Consider the following 24,708-nt stretch of genomic DNA (forward strand, 5'->3'; position numbering starts at 1 on the left):
TTCGCGATCTCAATCCGACACCGGTCAGACTGACGTCAAAGACGGAAACATCATTCCATTGCATAAGGGGATTTCCAACAGTTTGGACCCCGCCCTCTCAGTGAAAACAGACAGAAAATGAAGGCTCATGTCCCTGATAAGGGGCCAAGGAATGTTACCTCAACTCCAGGCGTGACGTCAGAAAATCCAATGCTAAAGGACCTCCACCAAGTACTGTCGCGGATTCACTCATATGAGGAGATTCGGCTGTTCATAGCGGGCACTCCCAACTTTGGTCATCAAGCATCATCTGTCGATTTGCTGCTACGCTTGTCCTGGGACTACGCGTATCCCGGTCTGATCACAGTGGTGTACGACCGGGGCAACCAGAAAAACGGGTGGACCGTACCTAAGCTAGTACAACTCCTACAGCGCCACATCAATCCTGCGGCCCCAGAACTCCTGCCACAGCAATTGCACGTTACTCGGGTCCAGTGGCCCTCGACTGAAGAGTTCGCAGCTCGCACCAGCAAACTAGTTGACTTTGGTTTGACCGGGGGTGCGGAGATCGGGAGGGTCTATCACTCCAGCCTTGCGGACATGCTAAATGTTCGAACAGCCCTGAAGGCGCAGCCATTTCAGTGGCCATGGTGCAGGGATGGCATTGACTTTTGCACTCAAAGTAACCAGTCGTCAGTGGACTTGCTGAGCGAGGACTATCTCGGCTGGAGGCTGTTCCATAGGGCCTACCGGCTCCCTGGCATCCTGCAGCATCCGCTGAAACCCGGTCGTCAAGGCAAGAATGATGCTGTCGTGCAACAGCTCCTGACATCCAAAGGCGAAAACTCGGCTATGTTACTGTCCTGCGTATATGGCGTGAGGCCTGATGGAGTCTGCCGAATCGACCCGGCCAATCTTCTTTATGTATATTTCCTTGCCCTTTTGCACGCATTTTCAGTAGATACAACGCATCACCGCCGTATTCTGGTGGTCACATTTGACAAATACTGCAATGACGCGTTCGCCAGGCTGCAAGCTTACATATGTGGCCAGAAGCCTTGTCCAACATTTGCACAGGCGTCGCTTTCTGGCTCTGGAAACCTTTCCACCTGGATCCGTTGCATTCACGCAACCGAAGACCTACCAACAGCGATCTCATGGTTTGAATCCTCCGATTGTGATTTCCGTGTCAAGATACTATATGTTGACATCGGGTTCGTCTCCCCGGAATCCTTCGTCGAGGTCCTCAAACAGGCCGATCTGCCTTCTATATTTGAAGGCCAGCACACAGCATCAGTTGTTGCATCATTGGGAAAACCATACTTCAAACTCCAGGATGCAGTAATTAATAGTCCTTCCCAAGTCCTTCGGATTCCGGACGACACCTATCGGCACGGTGATGTGATTGACCGGATCCAGGCGGCCAGCCTTGACCTTCAACGTGGAGCACTCGGTGAAATGGATATCAAGCGATCAATTGAGCGTGTCTCTCATTTAGTCTTCGAATGTACAGATCCTGCTAGTCCTTTGAGCACGTACCTTGATGACCTAAAGTCATATTACCGACAAAGGGGAGCGGATAAATTCGAGACACTCCTGAGTGCGTGGAACAAGTATGGCGTCTTCAATAAGGCGGAGGCCATGAAAGGAGGCTGTGTCAATATCAACCCTGCTGACTCAGTGAAGTCAAAGCTACATATTGAAGAGGCGAGAGAGCTGCTTTTCCAGTTAGGTCTCAACTAGAACTCGTTCACTAGCATAGTCACCATGGTTACAGTCACAAAGGGAGGGTCTTGCCACTGAACTGGAATACCTTGTGTCTATCTAGAAGGATGTGTGCTCCTAGTATTCCGACTTTCTACCATTGCAATATTCTACATCACCTCCTGGCCTTTCTCAGCTTTCAAGACTTTAAGTGGGTCTGAGGGATCATAGACAGCTAAAGCCCTAGAAATATGTTTTGATTTGACGGTACGTCAAGCCTCTAGCTCGGGACTACATGACGGATGGTGTTGGGAAAGAGCAAGCCTCGAGCGAGATCTTGAAATAAAAGGGGGCATGTCGAAGAATGAATCAAGAGTTCTCGTGCAGGGTATCTCGGTTATTGTTGACAGCATGATCACGTCCAGTTCCTTCCATGCCCAACAGAACCACGTTCAACAACCTACTCTTTCCCTTCAATGTGAACGGTGGCCGTACCCTTGTCGTTCGATGCTATTATGCCCTGCTCCTTCAAGTCTGCAGCAGCAACTTGACCGACATCAACAGCGTCCTCGCCGTCGAAATACTTGGCAATTTCCTCCATAGGGGTGTATCGGGTTTCAATGAGGAAGCAGTAAATCACGAACACTTCGAATCCCAGGAACACACAGTACACAATGTAGTACTTCCAAGCCAAGGCATCAAGGGCGATGGCATTGATGTACTGATTGAAGAAGAGAGCAGCAGTGACGCAGAAGTTGAGCCAGGTGAAGCCTTTGGCTCGGAGTCCGTAGGGGAGGATCTCCGTTGTATAGTTCGCCATAAGACCGGACCTATCCAGTCGTCAATGGGGATTCAGAACATGGCAGCAGGGTACTCACTTGATATCGTAGAACACTCCGTACAGGAAGGTGAGGAACACAAACGCATAGCCGAGCGCTTTGTTCGGCGCAATCTCATACCGCGCTGACACAATCGTCCAGGCGTTGAAGACGACGAATGTACCAATCGTTGACACCAGATACACCGGTCGTCGTCCGAGAATGTCGATGAAAAAGGCGAAGACAAAATTGACGACCAAGCCCTCAGTCTTCATGCCTGCATTGATACCAAGCTGAGTCTGGGCGTCTTTGATTCCGACGCTATCCATGACATATTTGAGGTAGTAGGAGATAAGTCCATTCCCACTCCATTGACTGAAGAGACCAAGCGCCGTAATCAAAGCAATCCGCTTGCGGTTTCCCTTGGACCTCAGAAAGTCTGCCCAGCCAGTGTGGCCGATTTCTTTGTCCAGGGCGATAGCAGCTTTGATTTCCGAGTACTCAAGCTTCACAAACTCATCATTGTGGTCACCTTCAGCATGGTACTTTACCAGGATCTCCAGAGCCTCTTCGTGTCGTCCTTTGTTCATCAGCCAACGAGGGCTCTCGGGCATCCACCAGATGCCGGCAATAATGACTACGGTGCAGATGGCTTGTAGTAAGCTCGGCAAGCGCCATGACCAGTCACTCTACGAAAGTATATCATTAGCATCTCAGCACCCTGTGCAGAAACGTTGTGGTGAACTTACCGAGATCTGTAGAGTTCCAAGGGTCACCCAGCTGGCTATGAATGCTCCCGAATGGTACGACGCTCCGCTCAGCGTGACGAGGATGGCCCGATCTTGAGGATGAGCAATCTCAGCAATCAAAAGAGGCGCACTTCCCAGGACGATACAGTCCCCAAAACCGAGGATGATCCGGGCCGCGACGAACATGCCGAAATTCCTGGCACCGGACTGCAGCCCGACAGCGAGTAACATGACCAGGCAGCCAATAACCAACCCAATCTTTCGGCCTGCCCAGTCGATCAGGTATGGGACGATGAAGAGACCGCTCAAAGAGCCGAGACTCATCGACGCATTGAAGAGACCGAGAATAGAGCCGCGAGGATGATTAAAGTAATTCCGCCAATAGGACAGGCTCTGTAGTCCGTTCATCATCGAGCCGTCAAAGCCATTGGCCGTATTGGTGAGAATGAGAATGACGATGAAAATATAGAGCGTGCGCATGTTCCGTCGCTTCCACCAGGGGAGACGAGCGAACTCCCTGCCCGCGAAGAAGAAGTGACCTTTTGGAGGCTTTACAGGGAGGACCCTTTGGCTCTGCTTGGGAGGTCGAAGTCGGAAGCCCATGTTGAAGGATTGAGATGGCAAATCAGTTGAAGTTCAGATGACAGACACAGTGATACAGTATGGAAGAAGGATGGCCTGACTCAAGAAGCCCGGGAATGGCCTCTTGTATAGTATCAGAGCATCATAACAACATGGCTAAGAATATCGTGAATTGACCGGTTATACAGGTGCATTCAGCCGGGATCAACCCCGCATTTTGGAGATCATGTCCACGGGGAAATAAACAGCAATCCAGATCCATTATTTATCAAAGGAAACGGACAGGATTCCATTCGTAATACGGAGTGGCGTGCTGGGATCTCCACCGGGAGAATACTCCGTCCAGCTTGAATGGGCAATACTCGGCAAGTGACAAAGACTCCTTGAGCCGATGCCCAGAGTCCAAGGATTTCCAAGACACGCCAATATAACAGACTTCCATAAAGGGTTACTGGCAAACAAATATCAAGACAGTCCAGCCAACCAGCGATGCCCCGAGAATAGGCTGAATTCGCATTGTTTCAGTTCGATCCCTGCGATTGTTGGCAAGCCAGCGCCATGCTTCTGAGCGCAAAGTAACGGAGACAGGTGGACGTGACTTTGGCTTTGCCTGAGGTAAATTGATGTATTCAGTTCATAGGCTAATTGAGGTCTCGAGGTACGAACGCCATATCATCTAGCAAATCGTGAGGTTTCCAAACTGAACTGCCGTATCTGCTGTCTCTGCCACCGCAAAAACGCCAATGACCGGGCCTGTAAAATCGGGACCAGTCAGATCCAGAGTGTCAATCGTCGATGCACACGTCCAATTCGACTGAACGGCATCTCCAACAGTGTAGAATAGCCGATACTCCTGTTCAGTATATTGCATTCGAAACACTACTGACTTGGGGAGACTCTCGAGTGTCTGCCGCTCCCGTCGACAAATCTCCTTTGGCTTGTTGATTATCTCAGTAACAATAGCAAGGTCTGTAGCGTCATAGTATACTCGGAGGAAGCGATGCTCGTCCTTGTAGCAGGCCATTCCAGCCCGCAGCTTTGCCGCACCCCAAGTTGGCTGCACAGCTTCCAGCTTGACACTACTCAATCCATGTAACTGGCGCTGTCTCTTACCGACAAATGTAGGACTGAGCTCAGGATGTGACAGACCGGCGGTTGACGCACTCAGGGTCAGATAGTCACCGGTACTGCTGGGTAGGGTGTAATTGCTCAGATTGGCATCACGTATGTAGACGTAGTCAAGGCCGGGATTGGCAATGAGCTTTTTCCCTTCGTCGCTGGCTAGAAGGCCACGCGGTATCAGTTCGACCTTCTCCAGGGAGAGCCAGTCTCCGTCCCAGCTCCCTTGCGTCAGGAAGGTCTCTCGGCCCATGATATAGCGGCCATTCTTATCTTTCCGCACGCCGAGACAGGTACACCACCATTGGTCCCTGTCGTCCTGAAACACATCGCAGTGCCCAGTATACTGGATGTACTCGTCGGTGTCTCGCGCTGTGAGTATCGGATTGTTGGGACACCCTTCGTACGGACCCCAGATGTCCGTTGATCGCGCCATGGTCACCATATGCCCTTCATGGGTGCCCCCCTCCGCGATGATCAGATAGTAATAGCCTTTCCGCTTATACAGGTGTGGGCCCTCGGGGTAGATACCACCAGTACCGCGCCATATCGTTCTCTCCTCTGAGAGCTTTCTGCCGGAGCGTAGATCGATCTCGAACATATTGATCGTGGTGAGAGGATCGGATGCAGCGGATCCTTGAATGTATGTCTTGCCGTCGTCATCAAAGAAGAGGCTCGGGTCAATACCATTGAATTCGAAATACACTGGATCGCTCCAGTTGTTGACCCAGATATCCTTGGTTGAGATGACGAAGTTCTGCCTGGAGTCGCCGGTGGCTGTGCGAACCACATTTGTGCATACGACATAGAAGATGCCGTCCTGGTATCGGATCGTGGGCGCATATAAGCCTCCGGTGGCCACCAGAACTTCACCCGTGGGCAACGGGTGTAGGTCCGTCTCCGATTTGGACAGACTCAGTTGAGATTGGCGATTAATAGCATTTCCTGGTCTTGCATTAGTTTTGCACTCGTAATTTCATGCCTGTGAGGACACAAACCTATATGTCGCCACGAAATGAGGTCCTGCGAGGCATAGATGGGCAGACCAGGAAATAGATGGAAGCTGGAGTTGACGAGGAAAAACCATCCGTCTACTTTGACGACAGACGGATCTGGTGCGAAACCTGGTACGATAGGGTTGATTGACGACATGATAATTGAAACTAATGCTTAAAAAACAAGGGAATTCCAACAGAAACCAATGTCATCAGTGCCAATGGACAGTATTATAACAGGCGGGGTCCGGCTAAAGTCATAGTCACCCCGCAGGATGAATTTAGCTTACAGCCATAATGACATGAATACTAGAGCTGTTTCTCTGTAAGTAGGCTCATGCAAGTCATGCTCGTTTTCATGGCTTCTACCAGGCTTCTTCCTATCGCTACCACATCGCTATCTTTGATATCGACAACATGTCAGCCGATGTGTGCATTCATCTGCGTCCGATGTTTGACACATAACATCCTTCTATGCCCTTCTACGCGCGGAAAGCAGCAAGACAAGAGTTAAAAATAGAGTAAGCTAACCGGCAACGGATTTATATTGATATCTGCGTTGCTGCGTTGTTGCTAATTGCTTCGCGGTCAAACGACAAGGGAACTACGTTAAGGGAGTCCTAAACTGGTAGACCCGACCCGCAAATCCACATCAACCCGCCTAATCTGCACTTTGGATTGGGTAAGGATGGGCCCTAATTCAACCTTAGATAACTGGGTCAACCTGACCTAATCTACATAGATGTAGGTAACCATTAGGTGCAGGTAACTTAGGGCCGCCTAGAACTAAATCACTAATATGCTTATTATCTTATCTAGTCTTGTCTGGCTAGATAAGGCAATATTTTTATATATATAGATGAAGAATAGTAATATGTATCTATATATAAAATAAAAACATTCGGTTTACCAGGAAACATCAGGGTTATGGTAGATTCTAGATTTCAGATGAGGGTGATCAAGATGGTCGTAAGGTATATATATCACTGCGTTGCTTTTACGCTAATTTTAGGGTCACCCCTTAGCCCCCTATATAAGGTTCTTCAGCCTATACAATATGTAATATTTACTATGCATATAATGACTTATTACATTATCATATACAGTATACAGTATATAGATATCCTAGTGGTGTGGGTAGAATACTAGAAAGGAAATGGTGATCTAAATACTAGATGTCGCCTGACTAGACAGTATGGATATATTAATTATCCGCAATCCAATCCATATGGGTATAAGCGTGGGTTAATAGCTGGTGGATCAACCCTTAATCCGCATGGGTTAGACCAAAGATACCTTGGTGTGGATCAATCCATATCCAATCCACAACCAGTGTACTCCATAGGGGTTGGTGTCTTTATCAAGGACACTAACCCAATTGGCGTTAGATAATGCTTGCAGACGTCGTCGCAAATGACTGTACTGCTAGGCAACAATAAGCCACAGTCAATGTCGAGTTGGCGAGCAGAGGATCTGGCAAGATCGGCTGCCGAAGATAAAGAACCTTTTTGAAACCACCAACCATCTCAGTGTATAGCAGATATCTTCCTTTCAGCATGGAAAGTAATTCCCATGTTCGAGTCCCGCTCGATTCCTCTCACAGTCGACTTCTACACCAAGACGCTGGGATTTGAACTTGCGAGCGTCAAACCTGAGGACAATGGATCTGAACTATATTTCTGCTCTCTGTTTGTTGGCAAGAAGGCGGATGCGAATTTCTTTATCTCGAAGGTGACACCTGAAACATTCAAGTCATCACACGCCATGATCGGTCTGGGGACTCGCGAGCTCGACGATTATTACCTCTATTTCAAAAGTCAAATCAGAGTGGAATGTTCCGAGGACATCGAAGACAAGCCTTGGGGCTTCCGACAATTTACAATCAAGGACCCCGATGGAAATTCACTCACGTTTTTCAAATTCCTGGAAGGGGGAAACCTAGGCAACGAATAACTTTGGGAGCTCGTGAGGGAGTAGGCTACGGACGTATTTGCCTAAGAGATGAAACCTGACGATGCTCTTGCACAGACAGACGCCATAAATCAATGGTAGTGTCAACACCTTCCGTCAGTTTCAACAAGCTATCGAGCTTTCTGCCAGCAAGTGGAATTGTCACCACAATATGATACTAGATGCTTTCCCATGACCTTCGCCTATTTGGGTTTAATTCCACCGTACTTTTACAAATGTATTCCATGCCCCCAGGGAGGGTGAGAAAATATTAATAATGTCTGCTTCTCTGGCAGCACCATCACATTAATGCCTCCACCACAAGCAGCGACGCGGAACGGATAGATTGAGTTCTCATCACAGCCAAGCAAAACTTCATAGTGGACTTGGTGCCAAGTGATCTCACAGAAGCTCACTTCCTGCACATGGTATATATTATCTTCTCTACACCTACCACTTCTGACAAATCTCATCCGACAGAGAGCAGTGGAAGTCTGTCGTTACATTGCACTAGTGCCTGTGTTGCTAACCCTGTCTCCGACGACGGGCCAGGCAAAAATCCACACAAACGGCCACTGATAGGATGAGCCTTATACCACTTCGGACGGTCAGCATGCAATGTAATTTGGGAGAAAAGACCGAGAAGTCTACCTACAGGCAGGCAGCACCCACCCAGAGTACATTACCTACCCACGTACTTGCCTCATCCACCCCACGAGAGGGCTCATAATCCCGGGGTGGATTGGATATGAAATAATTAAGAACCGCACCTGGAAGCAGGAAAAGCCCAATCAAATCCAGAGTCAGCTGTCCTCCGCCAGACAAGCGTGGAATAGAGCGACTCTTGTCAAGTAGAACCCCGACTTCTAGCGCATCAGCGCAGAGAGCCCAGACAGCCTAGCAAAGGTGGTTAGTTTCGTGCGTGTGGTAGGGGTAGGAAGGCTGAATACAGACGGCCACATAAGCTACTGGGTAAGTTTCATGGTAAATCTCAGTCAAACTACCGAGAAAGACGAGCAAGACAATATTGACGAGAATGCCTGCTATGCGCAATACCATGTGCACAATGGCTGACTTGGAAGGATATCGTGGTCGTTGCGGCATTTCGTTGGTGTTTTGGTCTGTCTTGCCAGACATCCCCTTTTTGACTCAGGGTTTCCGCCAGATATACACGAAAACTAGGTAGTATTAAGATCATATTAATAGGGAATAAAGAACACTACTCCCTTGGCATCCTTGGCGTTCGTGTCGGATGGTGACCCTGGTCTAGTTGTATAAGCGATGTAACCGAGGCTTGGATATAGCTTCTTTCCAAGAGTTCGCTTAGAGACTAGGACTTCTAATTAGAGATGGTTTCAAAATAACTAATTAAGTTGCATGGATTGTATGCAGGGCTAATTATCATCTCTGGTTCTCAAGATATCAGTCAAAGTGACGCTGAATAGCACTCGATACCTAGCTAGGGAGGGTTGGCCAAAAGGTATAACTACAGTGCTTGCTGCTGGATGGAGAGCAGGTCTCTAACAAACTCACTCTTTTATTACCATTCACTCATTTAGCACTTTCTCTCATGTGTGGTTTAAAGTCCTAGGCCATCGCCCTGTTAGCCTGGGGTCTCCTGATATTTCAGGTGCTTGCACAACCCATCTACTTAGTTGTATATTCAGAACCTAAATCTGATTCGTCTTTTAGATTGAGCTCTAAATAACGTTCTTCACATTAACATTGGCGCAACCTTGCAGCATCTGTAATCACATCAGAGTGCACTTAAAAATGATCAAGCCATTACTCCAAGGTTACGGAGAGAAAAGAGAACATTACTCATTTCTAATCCTATGATTATAGCTAACACACTCTCATTATGTACGCACAGAGTGCCCAGAGTGCGGTCCAAGTATACCGATTATGCAACCACAGTCTTACCGAAGATACTCACAACGAGATACTACATTCATTACTCGTCATACACGCTGATTCCACACACATCCTATCTCCATAGACCAGCTGTCTCTGTTGCAGATATTGCTACTAATCAGAACGCGTTGTTCGAGTCTATATGCAATCAAATGGGGTCACTCACCAGCTGGCCATCGATATATAGATCTCAACTGTGCGATACGGGGACGCTCGGAAGCACGATATGCTGTATGTGTCCCCCAAGCTCTCCCTATCTTTGTTCAATATCTTCTTTTCTACCTTATGTCAGATTATGGAACTTCGGTGGCAAACTCCTCTCGCATTTTGCAATGAATTAGATAAAGTTACGGCTATTTCATCTGTAATTCAGAATGCTCGGGGTCATTTTATCATCGTTATGTGAAATAACCCTAGATCTTGTCTTTCGAAGGTATGATGCGGCTGCACACTGTGCCAGGACGTCTGGAAAACACCATAAGCACCAGACACAGCTATCAGTATGATCTGCCTGTTACGGCTGAGGTACGGCTTGGGATGACAGACGAAGCAAAAGCGTCGTCGGACAAACGATCTCTACTTTTGGAAGGCCTAGAAGGGTTTGCCTTGCGGGGGCATGCCGCCTATTTCTTCCCTCTAGATAGTTTCTTTCCTTGTCTCCTTTCTTAGTTTCGTTGCGTTTGATTCAGCAATATTTAAAATCTTCGCTCCAGATTGCAACCACTGCCAGTGTTTAATTTTCGTGCATTGTTCAATAAGCTAGAACAACAAGACCCGAAAGTCCCACTGGCTGAACTGATGTTCTTAGAGAACCCTAATATTACCATCGTGTTTACTATACTATATGTATTCCATAACTAGGGCCTCTGCTTTGCCGGCTCCTCATTACACCACAATTTGCTCATGACTCCATCGTGCGTGCTAAATACCTCCACATTGTGCAATTCCTGACCTGCCAATCGGGAACCACTTCCATTGCTGTGTCATTGGTCTGCAGCCAGAGTTGCGAGCCCGACAAATTTCCCCAAGTCTCCCATTCTGGCAAGTCGGAGTCTTTATAAGTGTTCGGATTCAAGTTTCGCACAAAACTCGTCCAGTACCCCATGACAACGGGCACAATGGCAGCATTAATAGTGTAGTAAGAGCTTGCAGCCCAGCCCGCCTGTCCTGGACCAAAGACTGCGCTTATCTCGAAGGTGTGGGGAACTCCGTAGCCACCGGCCACAATCTCCGGATCGAGCACGTTGTACCGGTAACTCCACACCTCAGCAGCGCTAACAAAGCGGGCTACAGCGCTGGCCATCTCGTTGGCAGGGCAGGCAAATGTGGCATCACCATACGCAGCCGAAGCACTAGGGAAGAAGGCTGCGTGGCCAGGGAGGGGAGCCATATCCGCGTATTTGTGATTGATCTCTTCTAGCTGAGTCTCTTCTAGGTGTGGGTAGTTGGAGCGAAGGAAAGAAGAGACCTCTGCGGCGCTAGACGCATTGTTGGCAAACCATGAGCCCTCGTTGGCAACGTGGCCCACCAGCATGGGCACATGGGCGAACTGGCCGGTCGCGAAGAGGGTATGGAGTTGGTCGGGGATCAAGTTGCCATCAATGACGGGTAGCCAGTAGAAAAGCGGTAGGGGGTCGCCAGGTCTGGTGTCAGGAAAGGCAGAGCCGCCGCTCGCTGCCTGGAGAGCAGAAAGGCTCATCTTTCGTAGACAACCTACAGAGGAGCAGCTAGTCGATCCCATCAACCGCTGATACTGAAACTCCATCTCCGAGACAGTTCGAAGTGTTGGCCAAAACGGACTCTCCAGGATTGCTCCGACGAAAAAGCGCTCTTTGTCGCGGCCTCTGTAGGCCGTGAGGTGATGGGATACGGAGCCACCTCCAGCTGACGAGCCTTGTATGACAACATGACTCGGATCGCCACCGAACTAAAGTAAAGATCGTGGTCAATGTCTGTAGTTTTAGCAGAGATCCGTCAACGCACCTTGCCGATATGCGTCTGAACCCAGAGAAATAGCTGGCGTTGGTCGAGAAGGCCGACGTTTAAGTCGGCCTCGTGCCCTAAACAGTTACTGGCGAGGAACCCAAGGACGCCGACGCGGTAGTTGAACAATACTACTATCATGTTACCACCGGAAGACCGAATGATCTCTGTGCCGTTATAGTTTGGATTCCCCATTGCTGCGTACCCGCCACCTTGAATATATATCAATACCGGCAGCTTAGACTCTGGAGTAGCTTCTGAGGGTCTGAACACATTGACAAAAAGGCAGTCCTCATCTAGACCGTTGCCAGGTTGCTGTCCGGTACCCGGGCAGAGAGCGCCAAACTATAATGAAGCAAGTCGGGTTAGTCCAAGCTTCGGTATTGCTACCGACAGCATTCTTTGGGACATATCCTACCTGGGAGGCGTCTTGTTCTTCGTACTCGTACTCTGGCTCCCGTGGCGCTCTAAACCTGAGTTCACCGACAGGTGCCCGTGCATATCGCATCCCCAGGAACTGATCCACACCCCCTGGAAGTCTGACACCACGGTACTTCGAGTATCCAAGGTCAATGGTTGGAGAACCTGGCTCACTATTATTGCTGGAATGTGTCACAGCCAAGGAATTCGTTATGCTAGCGAGATAGATGCCCGCTGCGAGGAGCGTGACTAGTGCCATATTGTGTTTTTGATCAGCGGACTCCAAGGCCGCGAATGAATATCGTGCAGTCGATTGTTGCAATCCCAGCGCATTCATTTTAATTTCAAGCCATCCTCCAGTTTCACGACAAATTTATAGGTGCAGATACATGAAAAGCAAAAAGGTTCAAAGCACCCAAAAGATATAGCCTAAATCTGCGGTACGTTACTTTGTTGTTGGCGTATTAATTTGGTTCATCCAGCGCCAAACTCTAATCTCATTGAATCGAATATAACCTTATACAACGTGAGGAGCGGATGTGCTGTCCATTCCCACCGGATAAAAGCATGCTGCTTTTAAGAGACACCGGGAATCGACTGCAAACGGCCGCAAGCTGTGGATGCAAGAGACGAATTTATGTGGTGATCCATTCGCCCGAGCATAGCAAACTAGGGGAGACCGTTGATAGGGTAGGATAGACCGGAGCGATGAGTATAGGTTCCTCGCAGGAGTAATACTGGTAAGTAATGGCTTGAGACTGCAGAAGCTCAGGTCTAACTACTGTTCGCCATTGTCTAACCGGCGACATTGCTCTCTCCGTTAGCCCCGAGATTCAGCAAGCCTGGTTGGTTGAAAAGCCTTATTCTTTTCTGTAGTCCGCAGTCTACCCGTGGGGTCGTTAGATCTTTACGTACTTCAGGAGTCTCAGTGCAATGCCGCCACGTCAATGCAAGTAGATCGTAACCAAAACTGGGGGGAAAATCAAAGTAAATCTCCGATAATATAGCGGCTCCGTGATGTGATCGGACAAATGGGGCCAGGGATTAGCTCCGGCGGGTCCAAATTTGCGGATCGATTGAAGAGAAAGCCACAAATGTACTAGGACAGATTAATGTACCCCACAGATGGCTCCGGTACCTAATGTTACGGCAGCTGAAGTGCCAAAGATACCAGATTATTAGTATACATAACAGCAGAAAAAGCGAATCGCGGGGTATAAGACATGTTCTTGCCGTAAGTTATCGCCTGTCTCGACATGACCACTAGACTGAGACCCTAAGTCGGTTATATAGAACATAACATTTCACGTGCTACCCGTGTCTGTCGCCCCCGTCGTTATTATACCGTATGAAAGGAGCAACTATTAGCATTGGGTTTGATCTAACGAGCTGTGAGAACAAGGAATATTGTCGACTGAACCAATATGAGACCGCGAAAGCGTGCCATGCCTGCCGGTGGAGTCTCTCTCCCCTCTTGCGGCCTTGTTCGCATAGGGGACGATGCAAGAGGTGAAGGAGTGAAAGCACAAGTAATAATATCAACCTTTGAATGATATTGGACCTTTCTTCTAGTTGATTTTTGTTATATAATGTGCAAGTCGAGTTACGAACACAGTTGGTCAAGTGAGATCCTTGCCGATGTAGTAGATTTTTCTTTCTTTTCCTCCGATCGCAACCATTGCCGTGAGGGGGGGGGAATACACACAGACGTTTGTAAGTCCACACAACTGAATTAAAGCTGCTTTTCAAGGTCATGTAACTTTCAGAGTTGGGGTCCATTACTTCAACTCGTTCAAGCATGATTTGAGAATTGCCCCAATATGACCAACAACCGGCCAAAAGGGTGTGGTCAATCCTTCTCTATAGCATCGTATTTTCACACTGATTAGGGAGCGAGACGGATGCGAACCCTTTCTTTGTGAGCGCTGTTACTGTGAAGGTGGCCACCGAAACATCAAAGGTTCACAGGTCCTGATCGCTAGGGAATTATCTCCACGAACCAACGATGCTTATTGCGGTCTCAGCACACCCGCTAGGCAAAGTATACGATCGATTAGGGTCACTTTCCCATATAACACTCCCATCCTGCCCCTTCCTGATGAATTTGTACTGGAAATGGGTACCGGCAGGCAAATCCAGCTTCACACTCCACACCGGGTTCGAAGAGGTGTATCCGCTAGCAGACAGTGCAACCGCTCTAGAAGTGTCCCAGTCCCCAAGCTGGTCGATTGAACCGGAAATGAAGATATTCTCCCCATACGAGGTGGCCACCCGCTCATTAAAAACAACTGGAATCGTCGTGGAGGGAGCGCAGGTGCCAGTAGAGGTAGAAGACACTGTCGGGGTGGCCAGGCTAGAGGTGGCCGAACCGCCGCATAGTCCGCTTCCAGATACCCAAGCGGCTGGAACGAGCACACGAGGGAGACCAGATGCCATTGGGACAGGTAGGTTGCCGTTTGAGTCGACTTGAACGGAAGAGCACGTGTACAACTCAGTCAATCTTGAGCCGGACGAATACCCATGGCTGTTCAAGTTGAGAGTGTACGAGCCGGCGTTGGAGCCGGAATTGGTCAGGACGGTGATGACGTTGGAGCCTCTGGAGCCCTTTTTCATCGCGATAGTGTGGCTATCTGTGTAGAAGGGATTGTTCTTACAGATTCAGTATGGGTGTTACAATGACAGGCTGTCTGACTTACCCTGACCGGGAGATAGTTCAAATCCTTCGAGATGGCCAGTCTGCGGATCTTGTTTGTCGTGGCGATGAACTTGTAGAGTTCCGAGTTGGTGGAATATCCAGAAAGCCACAGAGCTTCACGGTTGTATGGATCCGCGCCACCGGAATAATGTTGCTCTTGGCCCGAGTAAACGATAGGAATGCCGTCAGTGAGGAATATATAGGCAATCACGCTCTTGGCTTGGGATATGTCGCTGGTATAACTGTAATCGTTAGCATAAGCATCATAGGGCCCTGGGACGTAGCTTACCTTGGAAATCGGGGATTGTCATGGTTCTCGACAAAATTCCCAAGAAGAGTGGGGTCCTTGCAGTTAGAAGCCACAGAGCTGATCGTATTCGAAAGGCTACTGATGCTACCACTCGAGGATTTGAAAGCGTTAACGAGTTGGTAGTATCTATGGCGTCAGATGAGGTTTGCGCGAGACGGCGGGCAAACTTACATTGGGTAGTTCATGACAGCATCCAAGTAACCCTGGTAACGACATGTATATGCAGGATCTCCATGGAGAATTTCACCAACAGAATAGACTCCAGCAGCCTGCGTGTAGCCACTCCAAAAGTCCTTCTCGACATGCGTGGCGGTGTCGATGCGAAGTCCGTCGACTGTTCTTCTCAGATATTGGCATGACAACAACGGAAAAACAAGACTTACCGGAGTAATTTGCAACCAGATCCTTCACCCAGTCATACCATATTTCCCTCACTGCCGAGCTTTGTGTATTCAGATCAGTCAGAGAGACCACGCTATCCCCGAGATAGCAATTTTCCACCTGCCATTGATCATCATAGTTGTTGATGGGGCAGTAGGAGTGGAAGTAGGATGCTGAATTGAAAGGTGTAAAAGTACTAAAGTCTGTTGAGGAACCAGGGCCGTTGAACCCCTACATATCATGCTGTGTGAGAAGCTGAACAGTCGTTTGATTAAGACGATGACACGTACCATGTGGTTGGCCACAACGTCCATCATCAAGTACATTCCCCGGTCATGAAGAGCCTTGGACAATGCCCGAATATCATCGGCGGTGCCGAAATGAGGATTGACATTATATCTACGGAGTATGAGATCAACATTGACCTTCGTCACCTGCTGCTCACAGGACCTACATATTCTGAGGCCAGTACCCGTGGAACCCTGTTCCCTCGGGCGTTGTCTGCGGGATTTGCTCGACAATTGGCGTGATCCAGATGGCGGTAAACCCCATGCCTTGGATATAGTCGAGCTAATTTTTGGTCAGAGTTTTTCATGGATAGATTGCAAGGCTGTTGAGGTACGTGATCGATGATGCCTTGCCAAGTTCCGCCGCAGTACCCCTGTCATCGTTAGTACCTGATCAAAAACAAAGGACGTCAACATACACGTTGTCCGACATCGCAAGCGGCAGTGGTGGAGCCATCTGTCCGGGCAAATCGGTCCGTCATGAGAAAGTAAATCGATTGATTGCGCCATTCGGCTGCATTCAATGCCAGTACACCTTTCCCCAGCAGGGGGATTGTCAATGCAATAGTAAGGAGATTCATGGCGGTAAAATCGCAAGAGCCAAAACTGATCAGTTCTTAATGCTTGCTCGCTGATAGAAGATATTTTTTGCGATATCTGAGCCCTTTTATCTGCCTAGTTCGGGTTTTGTATCTGGATTAAGGGACAAGGTCCATCCTGCGGAGATTCGACTTCAGTCTCGGAAAGACAACAACGGCACTTGATTTTCGTTTGACGGACTTTTCAACCTATCACAAACAACTTTCTCACGGTAAGTGCTCCGTGACGAAGTCAGACATTGATGGGTATCCTTCCGTGTGCTTATAGCATTCCTGGCGTGAAGGTGCAATAATCTACCTTGCATGGGGTCTGCTTGGGATATTCCTCCGGTCATACATGCGCTGATCATCTTCTGCATTAATATGCCTATGCCGTCCTTGCAGCAGTCCACGCGTGAAAGGGTGCCCTTGGCATTAGACAACGCATTTGATAGACCCCTTGTTAAATCCCCGGCTCTGGAGAGAAGACCCCACTTCGGAGAACATACGACATAAGATAATCATTAAAATTGCCCCAACTTCAACGTTCTTGAAGGATCGATCTCGGACCGAGCACTCCAAAAGAACAGAGAGGTGTGGCGCATTGGCCAATAGCGTAGCTTGATTTCTCGTCGAGAACAATGAGGAAACGGGGGGTTTCATCCTGCATCGTCGTCTCAAACCTTGGCGATTCCAAGGGGCCGGATGTCAAATATTAAAATTCATACGAGAGCATCGGCATCGTCAGGGTGACAAGAAAAGAAATGGGCGGAGATTAATCAGGGTTGGGCCAAAATGACAGTCCTCCGGCAAAACGATGGTCAGAAACTGTTGTAGAGTCTTGATCTGAAACTGGACCACTAGTAACAGGAGACTGTTAAACAAGACAGAGGAAGGCAACGCTCTTTTGGCTGTAATGGGTGAGACCTTCTTGGAAATAGCCATTCACTCTTAGCCTAGTAGGGCTGGACTACTGCATTATCTTCAAACAACCAGTACTGATGTAGGCTCTGCCTTGAAGCACTGATAAAAGAAGGCTTGTGTTCATCAATAAGGCTGCTCATCGAAAAGGCTCTAATTAACAGTTCTCGAGTGAGTTTGTACTAGTCGATTCCTCATATTGAGATGTACAGCACCAACGATGACTATCCACAACCACCGACAGATCATGCCACCATATAGGGAGGACATAATAGTCAGTATGTTAGATTATCTACATTAGAGGGGCATCATCTTGTGCATCAAATCATTGCAGAAGCTTGAGACTAGGTTATGTAAATCAAAGGCCAACCTTGTTAGGGTGAGCGGTTGGCTGATACGGCCAAGAATGGCTCTTGGATAGAATCTTAACTGACATAAGTGTCCCTCTTCTTATGTAAACAATAATTATTAGCTTTTGTTCAAAGGCCAAGGTGCAATCTTTCAGTTTTTTGAAGTACTGAAGCTAGAAAGTTTCCTTCACTTTATCTCCATGATGACTTGTCTGTGACCGTCAACCAGGTCGCCACTAGTCGACGAATGCAATGAACAGCTCGCTACAGACGATGGGCATATCATATGACCTCTCCTTCATCGCGAGTTAGGTCGGAGCGAGCGGCATGTCGCTGCAATGCGCATTTGAATGCCGTTACTCAGGGAATCCGCTCTGATAATTTGTTGTACATGAACGACCAAGAAAAGACATGAGGTTGTTTACCAACTCGGTCCGACATGAGCGCTGAATGAGATCATTGGAGAGGATCTCATTACTCACCCAGTTCAAGAACCTGTCACCATTCTCCTACGGTGGTGATTGGGTCAGGTGGAGCCGAATACGAAGCGCCACATGGGTTTAGCATACTCCCTGACTCAAGAATAAACTGCCATTAGACCATGCAGCATGGCCGGGGAAAGATCTCGGTGGATGAGCGAATCATTGAGCGAGAAGGCCTTAGGACCTTGAGAATTAATAACCGGCCACCCGATGATACCGCGAATCTTATTAGTGATTACTTGATAGACTTGGAGTAGAATTTGTAAGCTGTTGAAGTCCAGGATTACCTCTATCAGCCATCCCCGTAAACGAGTTCCAATCCCCAAATCCAGTGTCAGGGCGGGCATTGGGCGGAGATTTGGCGGACACTGTGTCCATTTAGTAGCTAGGCATGTTCTGTGTTGCGGAGAAGGAGAGCTCTACCATTAACTCCAGGTTACCCTGGCCGATCCATCCATATGGTCCCGACGTCTAACATTGCGGAGGTATAAGGCTGCCGGTTGCCCCAGTCAAAACCAAAACCACAACCATCTCAGAAGATCTAGTTCCAACTGCCCAGGATGGTCGGTCTCTCCAAGCATATGTGCAGCCTCTGGCTGGTTACTGTTGCTCATTGCTTGACCCTTCCTACTGCGACCAAGACCTCTGCGAGTTCTCAGTACACCATTCCCTCTTCGGCCTCCAACGGCCAGAACGTGCTTGCCAATATTGAGGATCCCGAAGCTGTTGATGCGCAAGATGTCTGCCCGGGCTACAAGGCGTCGGATGTCCGCCATACCAGGTCCGGTCTAACGGCCACTCTCGAGCTGGCTGGAAAGGCATGCAACGTTTACGGAACAGACCTGGATCGTTTGACTTTCGCGGTTGAGTACCAGGCAGCCGACCGCGTCAATGTTCAAATCACCCCGGCTAATATTGATGCCTCCAACTCCTCTTGGTATATTCTTCCAGAAAGCCTGGTTGCCAAGCCCAAGGCTGCGGGCGGCATGTCACTGGGAAGCGGTGACCTAGAGATTGCCTGGTCTAATGATCCCACTTTCAATTTCAAAGTGACTCGGAAGGCAACCGGTGACGTGCTCTTTAACACCGAGGGTAGCGTCTTGGTGTTTGAGAATCAATTCCTGGAGTTCAAGTCCTCCCTACCGGATGACTACAACCTCTACGGCCTGGGGGAGCACATTACCAGTTTTAGACTGCACAGCAACCAGACCTTGACAACCTACGCGGTGGATATTGGTGACCCTTTTGATACGTGAGTTACCAGCGCACTTAAACGGGTGTTTACTGATTGGCGAGAAGGAACTTGTATGGCGCCCATCCCTTCTACCTTGAGACTCGATACTATGAAATCGGCTCGGGTAACCGGACGTATACCCCAGTTTCAAGCAGGACTACCGATCGCTCCAAAAAGTACACTTCATTCTCACACGGAGTGTACCTACGGAACGCACATGGTCAGGAAGTGAAGCTACAGCCAGACAGTCTGACTTGGCGCGCCATCGGTGGCAGTATTGATCTGTACTTCTATGCTGGTCCGTCTCAGGCTGCTGTAACCCAGAATTATCAGGTCAGCACCATTGGATTGCCTGCCATGCAACAGTACTTCACTCTCGGCTATCACCAGTCTCGCTGGGGATATCGTAATTGGGCCGAGCTCGAGGACGTTGTGGACAATTTCGAGAAGTTCAAGATCCCGTTGGAGACTATCTGGTATGTGTTCTCCTGCTGCTGTTTCCACACTGTACTGACGAAATACCAAGGACTGATATCGACTATATGAACCAGTATCGCAACTTTGAAAACGACCAGAACACTTTCGGGTACAAAGAGGGTAGGAAATTCTTGAACAAACTGCACAAGAGCGGCCGCCACTATGTGCCTATTCTCGACACCGGTATCTACGTGCCAAACCCTGAGAATGCTTCCGACGCGTGAGTATCTCGCTATTGTTCAAGTTCGAGTCTCGCTAACCACGGGTAGTTATGATACCTACGCCAGGGGTACAGCGAATGACGTCTGGCTCAAGAATCCGGACGGCAGTCTGTATATCGGCTCTGTGTGGCCTGGATACACCGTTTTCACGGATTTCCATCATCCCAAAGCGGTGGACTTTTGGGCTAACGAACTGGTCAAATACCATGAGAAAGTAGCCTTTGACGGCATCTGGATGGATATGAACGAGGCTTCGTCGTTCTGCGTGGGCAGCTGCGGGTCTGATCTCATTACTCACAATCCTGCCCATCCCCCTTTCAAGCTTCCCGGTGATCCCGGATATCTTCTTTTCGACTATCCGGAAGGGTTCAACGTCACAAACGCTACAGAAGCCGCCTCGGCATCTGCAGCGGCTTCAAGCCAGGACGCGGCCAATTCTGCTACTCAGGGCCCTGTCACATCCACCGCGATCACCTATCTACGTACAACTCCTACTCCTGGTGTCCGAAATATCAACTACCCGCCTTACGCGATAAATAATGTCCAATCTGGCCACGACCTGGCAGCCCATGCCATCTCCCCCAACGCCAGCCACGTCGATGGGACTCTCGAATACGACGTCCACAACCTGTACGGGCACCAAGTAATCAACGCGACTTACCAGGGGCTCCTAGCCATCAATCCAAACAAACGCCCCTTTATTATCGGCCGCTCAACTTTCGCAGGCTCCGGCCAATGGGCTGGCCACTGGGGCGGAGACAATTATGCCAAATGGGCATATATGTACTCATCCATCCCCCACGCCCTCTCCTTCTCGTTGTACGGAATTCCCATGTTCGGCGTCGATACATGCGGCTTCGACGGAAACACCGACGAGGAGCTCTGCAACCGGTGGATGCAGCTCTCCGCTTTTTTCCCGTTCTACCGCAACCACAACCGGCTCGCTGCTATCCCGCAAGAACCATACCGCTGGGCCTCGGTCATCAAGGCGTCGCAAGACGCAATGAAGATCCGTTATTCTATTCTCCCGTATATGTACACGTTGATGTATCAGGCTCACGCCACGGGGTCGACGGTCATGCGCGCGCTGGCATGGGAGTTCCCAGATGATCCGTCTCTGGCGGCCGTGGAGACGCAGTTCCTGCTCGGCCCGGCCTTAATGGTTATTCCCGTTTTAGTACCGCAGGCGACTGCAGTTCAGGGAGTCTTCCCTGGTCTGGCGCACGGCGAGAAGTGGTATGATTGGTACACGCAGCGTGAGGTAGATTATGCCCAGCCGGGGAAGAACACGACCATCCCGGCGCCGCTGGGGCATATCCCGGTTTTTGTTCGGGGCGGGCATGTCATTCCAATGCAGGAGCCGGCGCTGACAACACGCGAGGCGAGGAATACGCCATGGTCTTTGCTGGTTGCGCTGGATGACAAGGGGGATGCGGCGGGCCAGCTTTACCTGGATGATGGGGAGAGTATTAGTCCGGAGGAGACTCTTACTGTCAATTTAGTTGCCTCATCCGGTACGAAGCTGGTTGCATCCGTCACTGGCTGTTGGAAAGAACGGAATTATATGGACAGGGTGACCGTTCTGGGCGTTAAGAAGGCGCCATCGCAGATTAGGTTCAATGGCGAGAAGGTCAAATCTGCTGAGTATAATGCCACTTCTCAAGTCCTTTCGATTCACGGTCTGGAGAAGATGACCAGGAAGGGAGCATGGGAGAAGGGATGGGTGTTGGCATGGTGATCTGTTGCAATCAAAGTCTGTGTCAACCGTTGGTTCTAAATAACTTCTATCACGGCGCATGAAATTATAGCCTCATATGCTCTGCCAAATGGCCTCTCAAGCATATCCCGGAGTGTCTCTAGGAGAGGCACTTACGCCAAATCTCAAGCTTCAGATTTTGTTTCTATGAAGCCCTGAATTGAAGTACTGAATGTGACGACTACATTGCTACCGATCACCCTTCCGCACTGTGTGATCAATCTTACACCTATTCCCATACAGGACTTAAGCATGACTCTCAATATATCATGTATCCTGACTCCTGAGTAGGCTGTCATAGGCAGACAGTGATAATATCGCGGAGGATGCAGTGGAGAACTGTGTTAAGACCAACACTATCCATTTTTACGAGAGGTGCACTTATATTTGGGCACCGCTGCTCTGTGGCTAACTTGCTTCCCCTGCCACTATTCTACCAAGCAAGCACACTACTTTAGCAGCCTAGCATCCATTTGTCCTCTTATATGTGCAATTGTATGCACGTAAGTTCCATGTTTCCTTGAAGCCGTCATAAGAAATTATTGCTAGTCCCTGTCAGTTCTGAGAATTCTTACTCAGGTATCTCACTAAAATAAAAAGGAGAGGTAAACAGGAAAAAACCGTTGGTGGGTGATGATAACCACTCGTTGGGATGTCTGCAACGATGCAATTCAGCAGAAAGCCATCGAAACACGTGTCGAAATTGAGGAGCAAGCATATGTATAATAGAAAGAATGGCCAAAAGTGTGGAACTGGTGCGTATCAAACCATCTTCGAATATTGGTCGTCAAAGGTTAGTGTCCAAACGGCCGCACACGAAAAGTTGCACGAGTTATGGAATGACCTCGAACGTTATCGACGGATGGAGCTGGCCAGGTATTGCGAACTTTTTGCAAGAAAAACAACTTCAAAGAACTTCAAAAGCGCGAGGTAATTTGTGGATCGAATCAATCAGCTGAAAGCCATCCCACGCGGATCCATCAGAGACGAAGCCCATATATCGATGATATTGACGCAGATTGGGCCTGGGATCTTCGTCCTCAAGCGATATCGACTTTGAAACCCCTCTCCATCGCTCTCCGTTTTTGCTTTCCTGGAAGCATCCGCACCACTATACCCGGGATAACAAAGGTGACTATAAATACCACAAAGCAAAATGGTAGTGCAGTAGCCAGATACTGGGATAGTTCAACCTGCCCGCCATTAAAGATATTGAGATTCATTCCGTACACGGATGCGATGAAGGACAGCGACAGCAGGATGTTTGTCATATACGCAATCTGATCAATTTTTGTTATAATATGCTCACCGTAGCGTCGATTCCAGCTGTACGGATTTGGAGGATCCGGCGGGCCCCCCGCCCCTCCAGAAGCGCCTGGACTATAGCTCTGTTTCTCCGTTAGGTCGTTCCGAGTTGAGCTATTGGGGCTAGTGAGACCTAGCAAGGAGTCGCGCTTAGAAAGGAGGGTGTCATTTTCGCGCTGAAGTCGCTGGGCCTCTTCGGTTAGAAACGTCAAATCGTCCCTGATTAGTTCAGTGTCCACGCTCCCACGCTCCGGAAGCCTGGAGTGAAGGACGTCGCAGTCGTGCATCGCACGTTGCATTGAGCAGAAGACTTCATGGAGTTGCTCGTAACGGGCGCTCGAGCGAAGGTATCCATTGTCTAGTGCATTTTGTAACCATTCCAGCTTTCCCAGGCGCGTTTCGTCGCTCAGGTTGCCTAGTGAAAGTTCTTCAATCGTTCTCTCTGCGAGTTGAGCGGACGAAGCAAACTCAGAAAGCAATCCAGCTGACTCAGATACAATAAGCGGAAAAACCGAATAGATGACGGCTGCCAATGTTGTTGACGCGTCTTGCTGAATATACGTGGAATACTCCATCGAAGAAGGGATTGCGTCGAAAAGAGTGTTAATTTGGTCCCTCACCGTCTCCCGCAGGTTTGAGCGTAGAATGGCTGCAGTTTGACGTTTGAGTTCGTACTCACTTAGCAAAAGCAATCCTAGATATCTTCAGTATGCTTCAAAATTCAACGCCGATTTTCTCCTACCGGTCCACGATTCTTCTCCTCCCTGTGACATGCTGAAAGAGATGTGCTCTCTGTGAAGTGCGCCATTGTTGTCTATGCGGTAGTAGTTGAACTGCACAATTTGTCGAGCTGCAATGCTTGATGGGATCGAAAGACTGAGAGGTAGATCTTGCCGGGAAAGGAAGAGTGCAAAGAGATCAGGATTCAAATCTAGGCTTGAGCCCAGAAGTCCAACCACGGTGTCAGACAGGCTCTCAGATGAGACCAAGTACAACCTTCTTGCTGGGCGGGAATATCTGAGATAGTGACGTAGTGCATCTACCGACCTGAGTCGTCGCCGGGTGATGATGTCTCCTTGTTCCAAAACGAGGATGTTGACCAGCTCGCTACGACTGCTCTGATGTGGAACATAGGCAGACCCATCCGCGACCGTGGCAATGGGATGGAGGCGGAGAAATTGCCGGATAGAACGTGGGTTGGTGGACTGGATGGCTTCGGTAGCCGGGATACTGTCGAGATACTCATTCTCGCGGTCATGCTCATTGATGGTGATACCCACTGATTGGACAGCGTCCGCAGCTAAGGATCCGTTGTCTCTTCTAGGTTCCTCGAGTATTGGCGTCCAGGTGTGAGTTCCAGTTTCTGCCATGGTCATACTTGCCGTTGCCATGTTGGCTGGTGTTCTTTTTTCAAAAATGTGTAGACTTATTGCAATGAATAAGGACCGACTATTTCCAATGAGGTAGCTGTGAGCATTTTAATCCATATTCCCGTCTG

The 24,708-nt window shown here is 49.0% G+C and overlaps 8 protein-coding genes across 8 annotated transcripts; 3 read left to right on the top strand and 5 right to left on the bottom strand.

Moving 5' to 3' along the window:
* Positions 1-117: 117 nt before the first annotated feature.
* On the top strand, positions 118-1,722 carry ALT_0044 (uncharacterized protein; the record flags this gene model as incomplete). Its single annotated transcript, XM_033563074.2, has 1 exon — positions 118-1,722. The coding sequence occupies one exon, from the start codon at positions 118-120 to the stop codon at positions 1,720-1,722; it is 1,605 nt and encodes a 534-aa protein (XP_033418965.2).
* A 421-nt stretch (positions 1,723-2,143) lies between these two features.
* ALT_0045 (putative hexose transporter) lies at positions 2,144-3,853 on the bottom strand (the record flags this gene model as incomplete). Its single annotated transcript, XM_033563073.2, has 3 exons — positions 2,144-2,513; positions 2,562-3,190; positions 3,251-3,853. 3 exons carry the CDS (start codon positions 3,851-3,853, stop codon positions 2,144-2,146), a joined length of 1,602 nt encoding a protein of 533 aa, XP_033418964.2.
* A 655-nt stretch (positions 3,854-4,508) lies between these two features.
* ALT_0046 (putative xylosidase/arabinosidase) lies at positions 4,509-6,103 on the bottom strand (the record flags this gene model as incomplete). Its single annotated transcript, XM_033563072.2, has 2 exons — positions 4,509-5,896; positions 5,950-6,103. The coding sequence occupies 2 exons, from the start codon at positions 6,101-6,103 to the stop codon at positions 4,509-4,511; spliced, it is 1,542 nt and encodes a 513-aa protein (XP_033418963.2).
* Positions 6,104-7,518: 1,415 nt separating this feature from the next.
* ALT_0047 (uncharacterized protein) lies at positions 7,519-7,899 on the top strand (the record flags this gene model as incomplete). Its single annotated transcript, XM_033563071.2, has 1 exon — positions 7,519-7,899. One exon carries the CDS (start codon positions 7,519-7,521, stop codon positions 7,897-7,899), a length of 381 nt encoding a protein of 126 aa, XP_033418962.2.
* A 2,812-nt stretch (positions 7,900-10,711) lies between these two features.
* ALT_0048 (acetylcholinesterase) lies at positions 10,712-12,472 on the bottom strand (the record flags this gene model as incomplete). The annotated part of the gene is made up of 3 exons (XM_033563070.2): positions 10,712-11,737; positions 11,794-12,138; positions 12,212-12,472. The coding sequence occupies 3 exons, from the start codon at positions 12,470-12,472 to the stop codon at positions 10,712-10,714; spliced, it is 1,632 nt and encodes a 543-aa protein (XP_033418961.2).
* A 1,727-nt stretch (positions 12,473-14,199) lies between these two features.
* ALT_0049 (acid alpha-amylase) lies at positions 14,200-16,467 on the bottom strand (the record flags this gene model as incomplete). The annotated part of the gene is made up of 8 exons (XM_089598909.1): positions 14,200-14,862; positions 14,910-15,150; positions 15,198-15,344; positions 15,390-15,552; positions 15,602-15,830; positions 15,890-15,998; positions 16,054-16,169; positions 16,306-16,467. The coding sequence occupies 8 exons, from the start codon at positions 16,465-16,467 to the stop codon at positions 14,200-14,202; spliced, it is 1,830 nt and encodes a 609-aa protein (XP_089456573.1).
* A 2,310-nt stretch (positions 16,468-18,777) lies between these two features.
* Positions 18,778-21,887, top strand: ALT_0050 (glycoside hydrolase family 31 protein; the record flags this gene model as incomplete). Its single annotated transcript, XM_033563068.2, has 4 exons — positions 18,778-19,469; positions 19,517-19,927; positions 19,978-20,148; positions 20,198-21,887. The coding sequence occupies 4 exons, from the start codon at positions 18,778-18,780 to the stop codon at positions 21,885-21,887; spliced, it is 2,964 nt and encodes a 987-aa protein (XP_033418959.2).
* A 1,058-nt stretch (positions 21,888-22,945) lies between these two features.
* ALT_0051 (uncharacterized protein) lies at positions 22,946-24,601 on the bottom strand (the record flags this gene model as incomplete). Its single annotated transcript, XM_033563067.2, has 2 exons — positions 22,946-23,904; positions 23,953-24,601. The coding sequence occupies 2 exons, from the start codon at positions 24,599-24,601 to the stop codon at positions 22,946-22,948; spliced, it is 1,608 nt and encodes a 535-aa protein (XP_033418958.2).
* Positions 24,602-24,708: the final 107 nt, after the last annotated feature.

The sequence above is a fragment of the Aspergillus lentulus genome (genome assembly GCF_001445615.1).
Source record: "Aspergillus lentulus DNA, contig: Alt01, strain: IFM 54703, whole genome shotgun sequence".
NCBI classification, from domain to species: Eukaryota; Fungi; Ascomycota; class Eurotiomycetes; order Eurotiales; family Aspergillaceae; genus Aspergillus; species Aspergillus lentulus.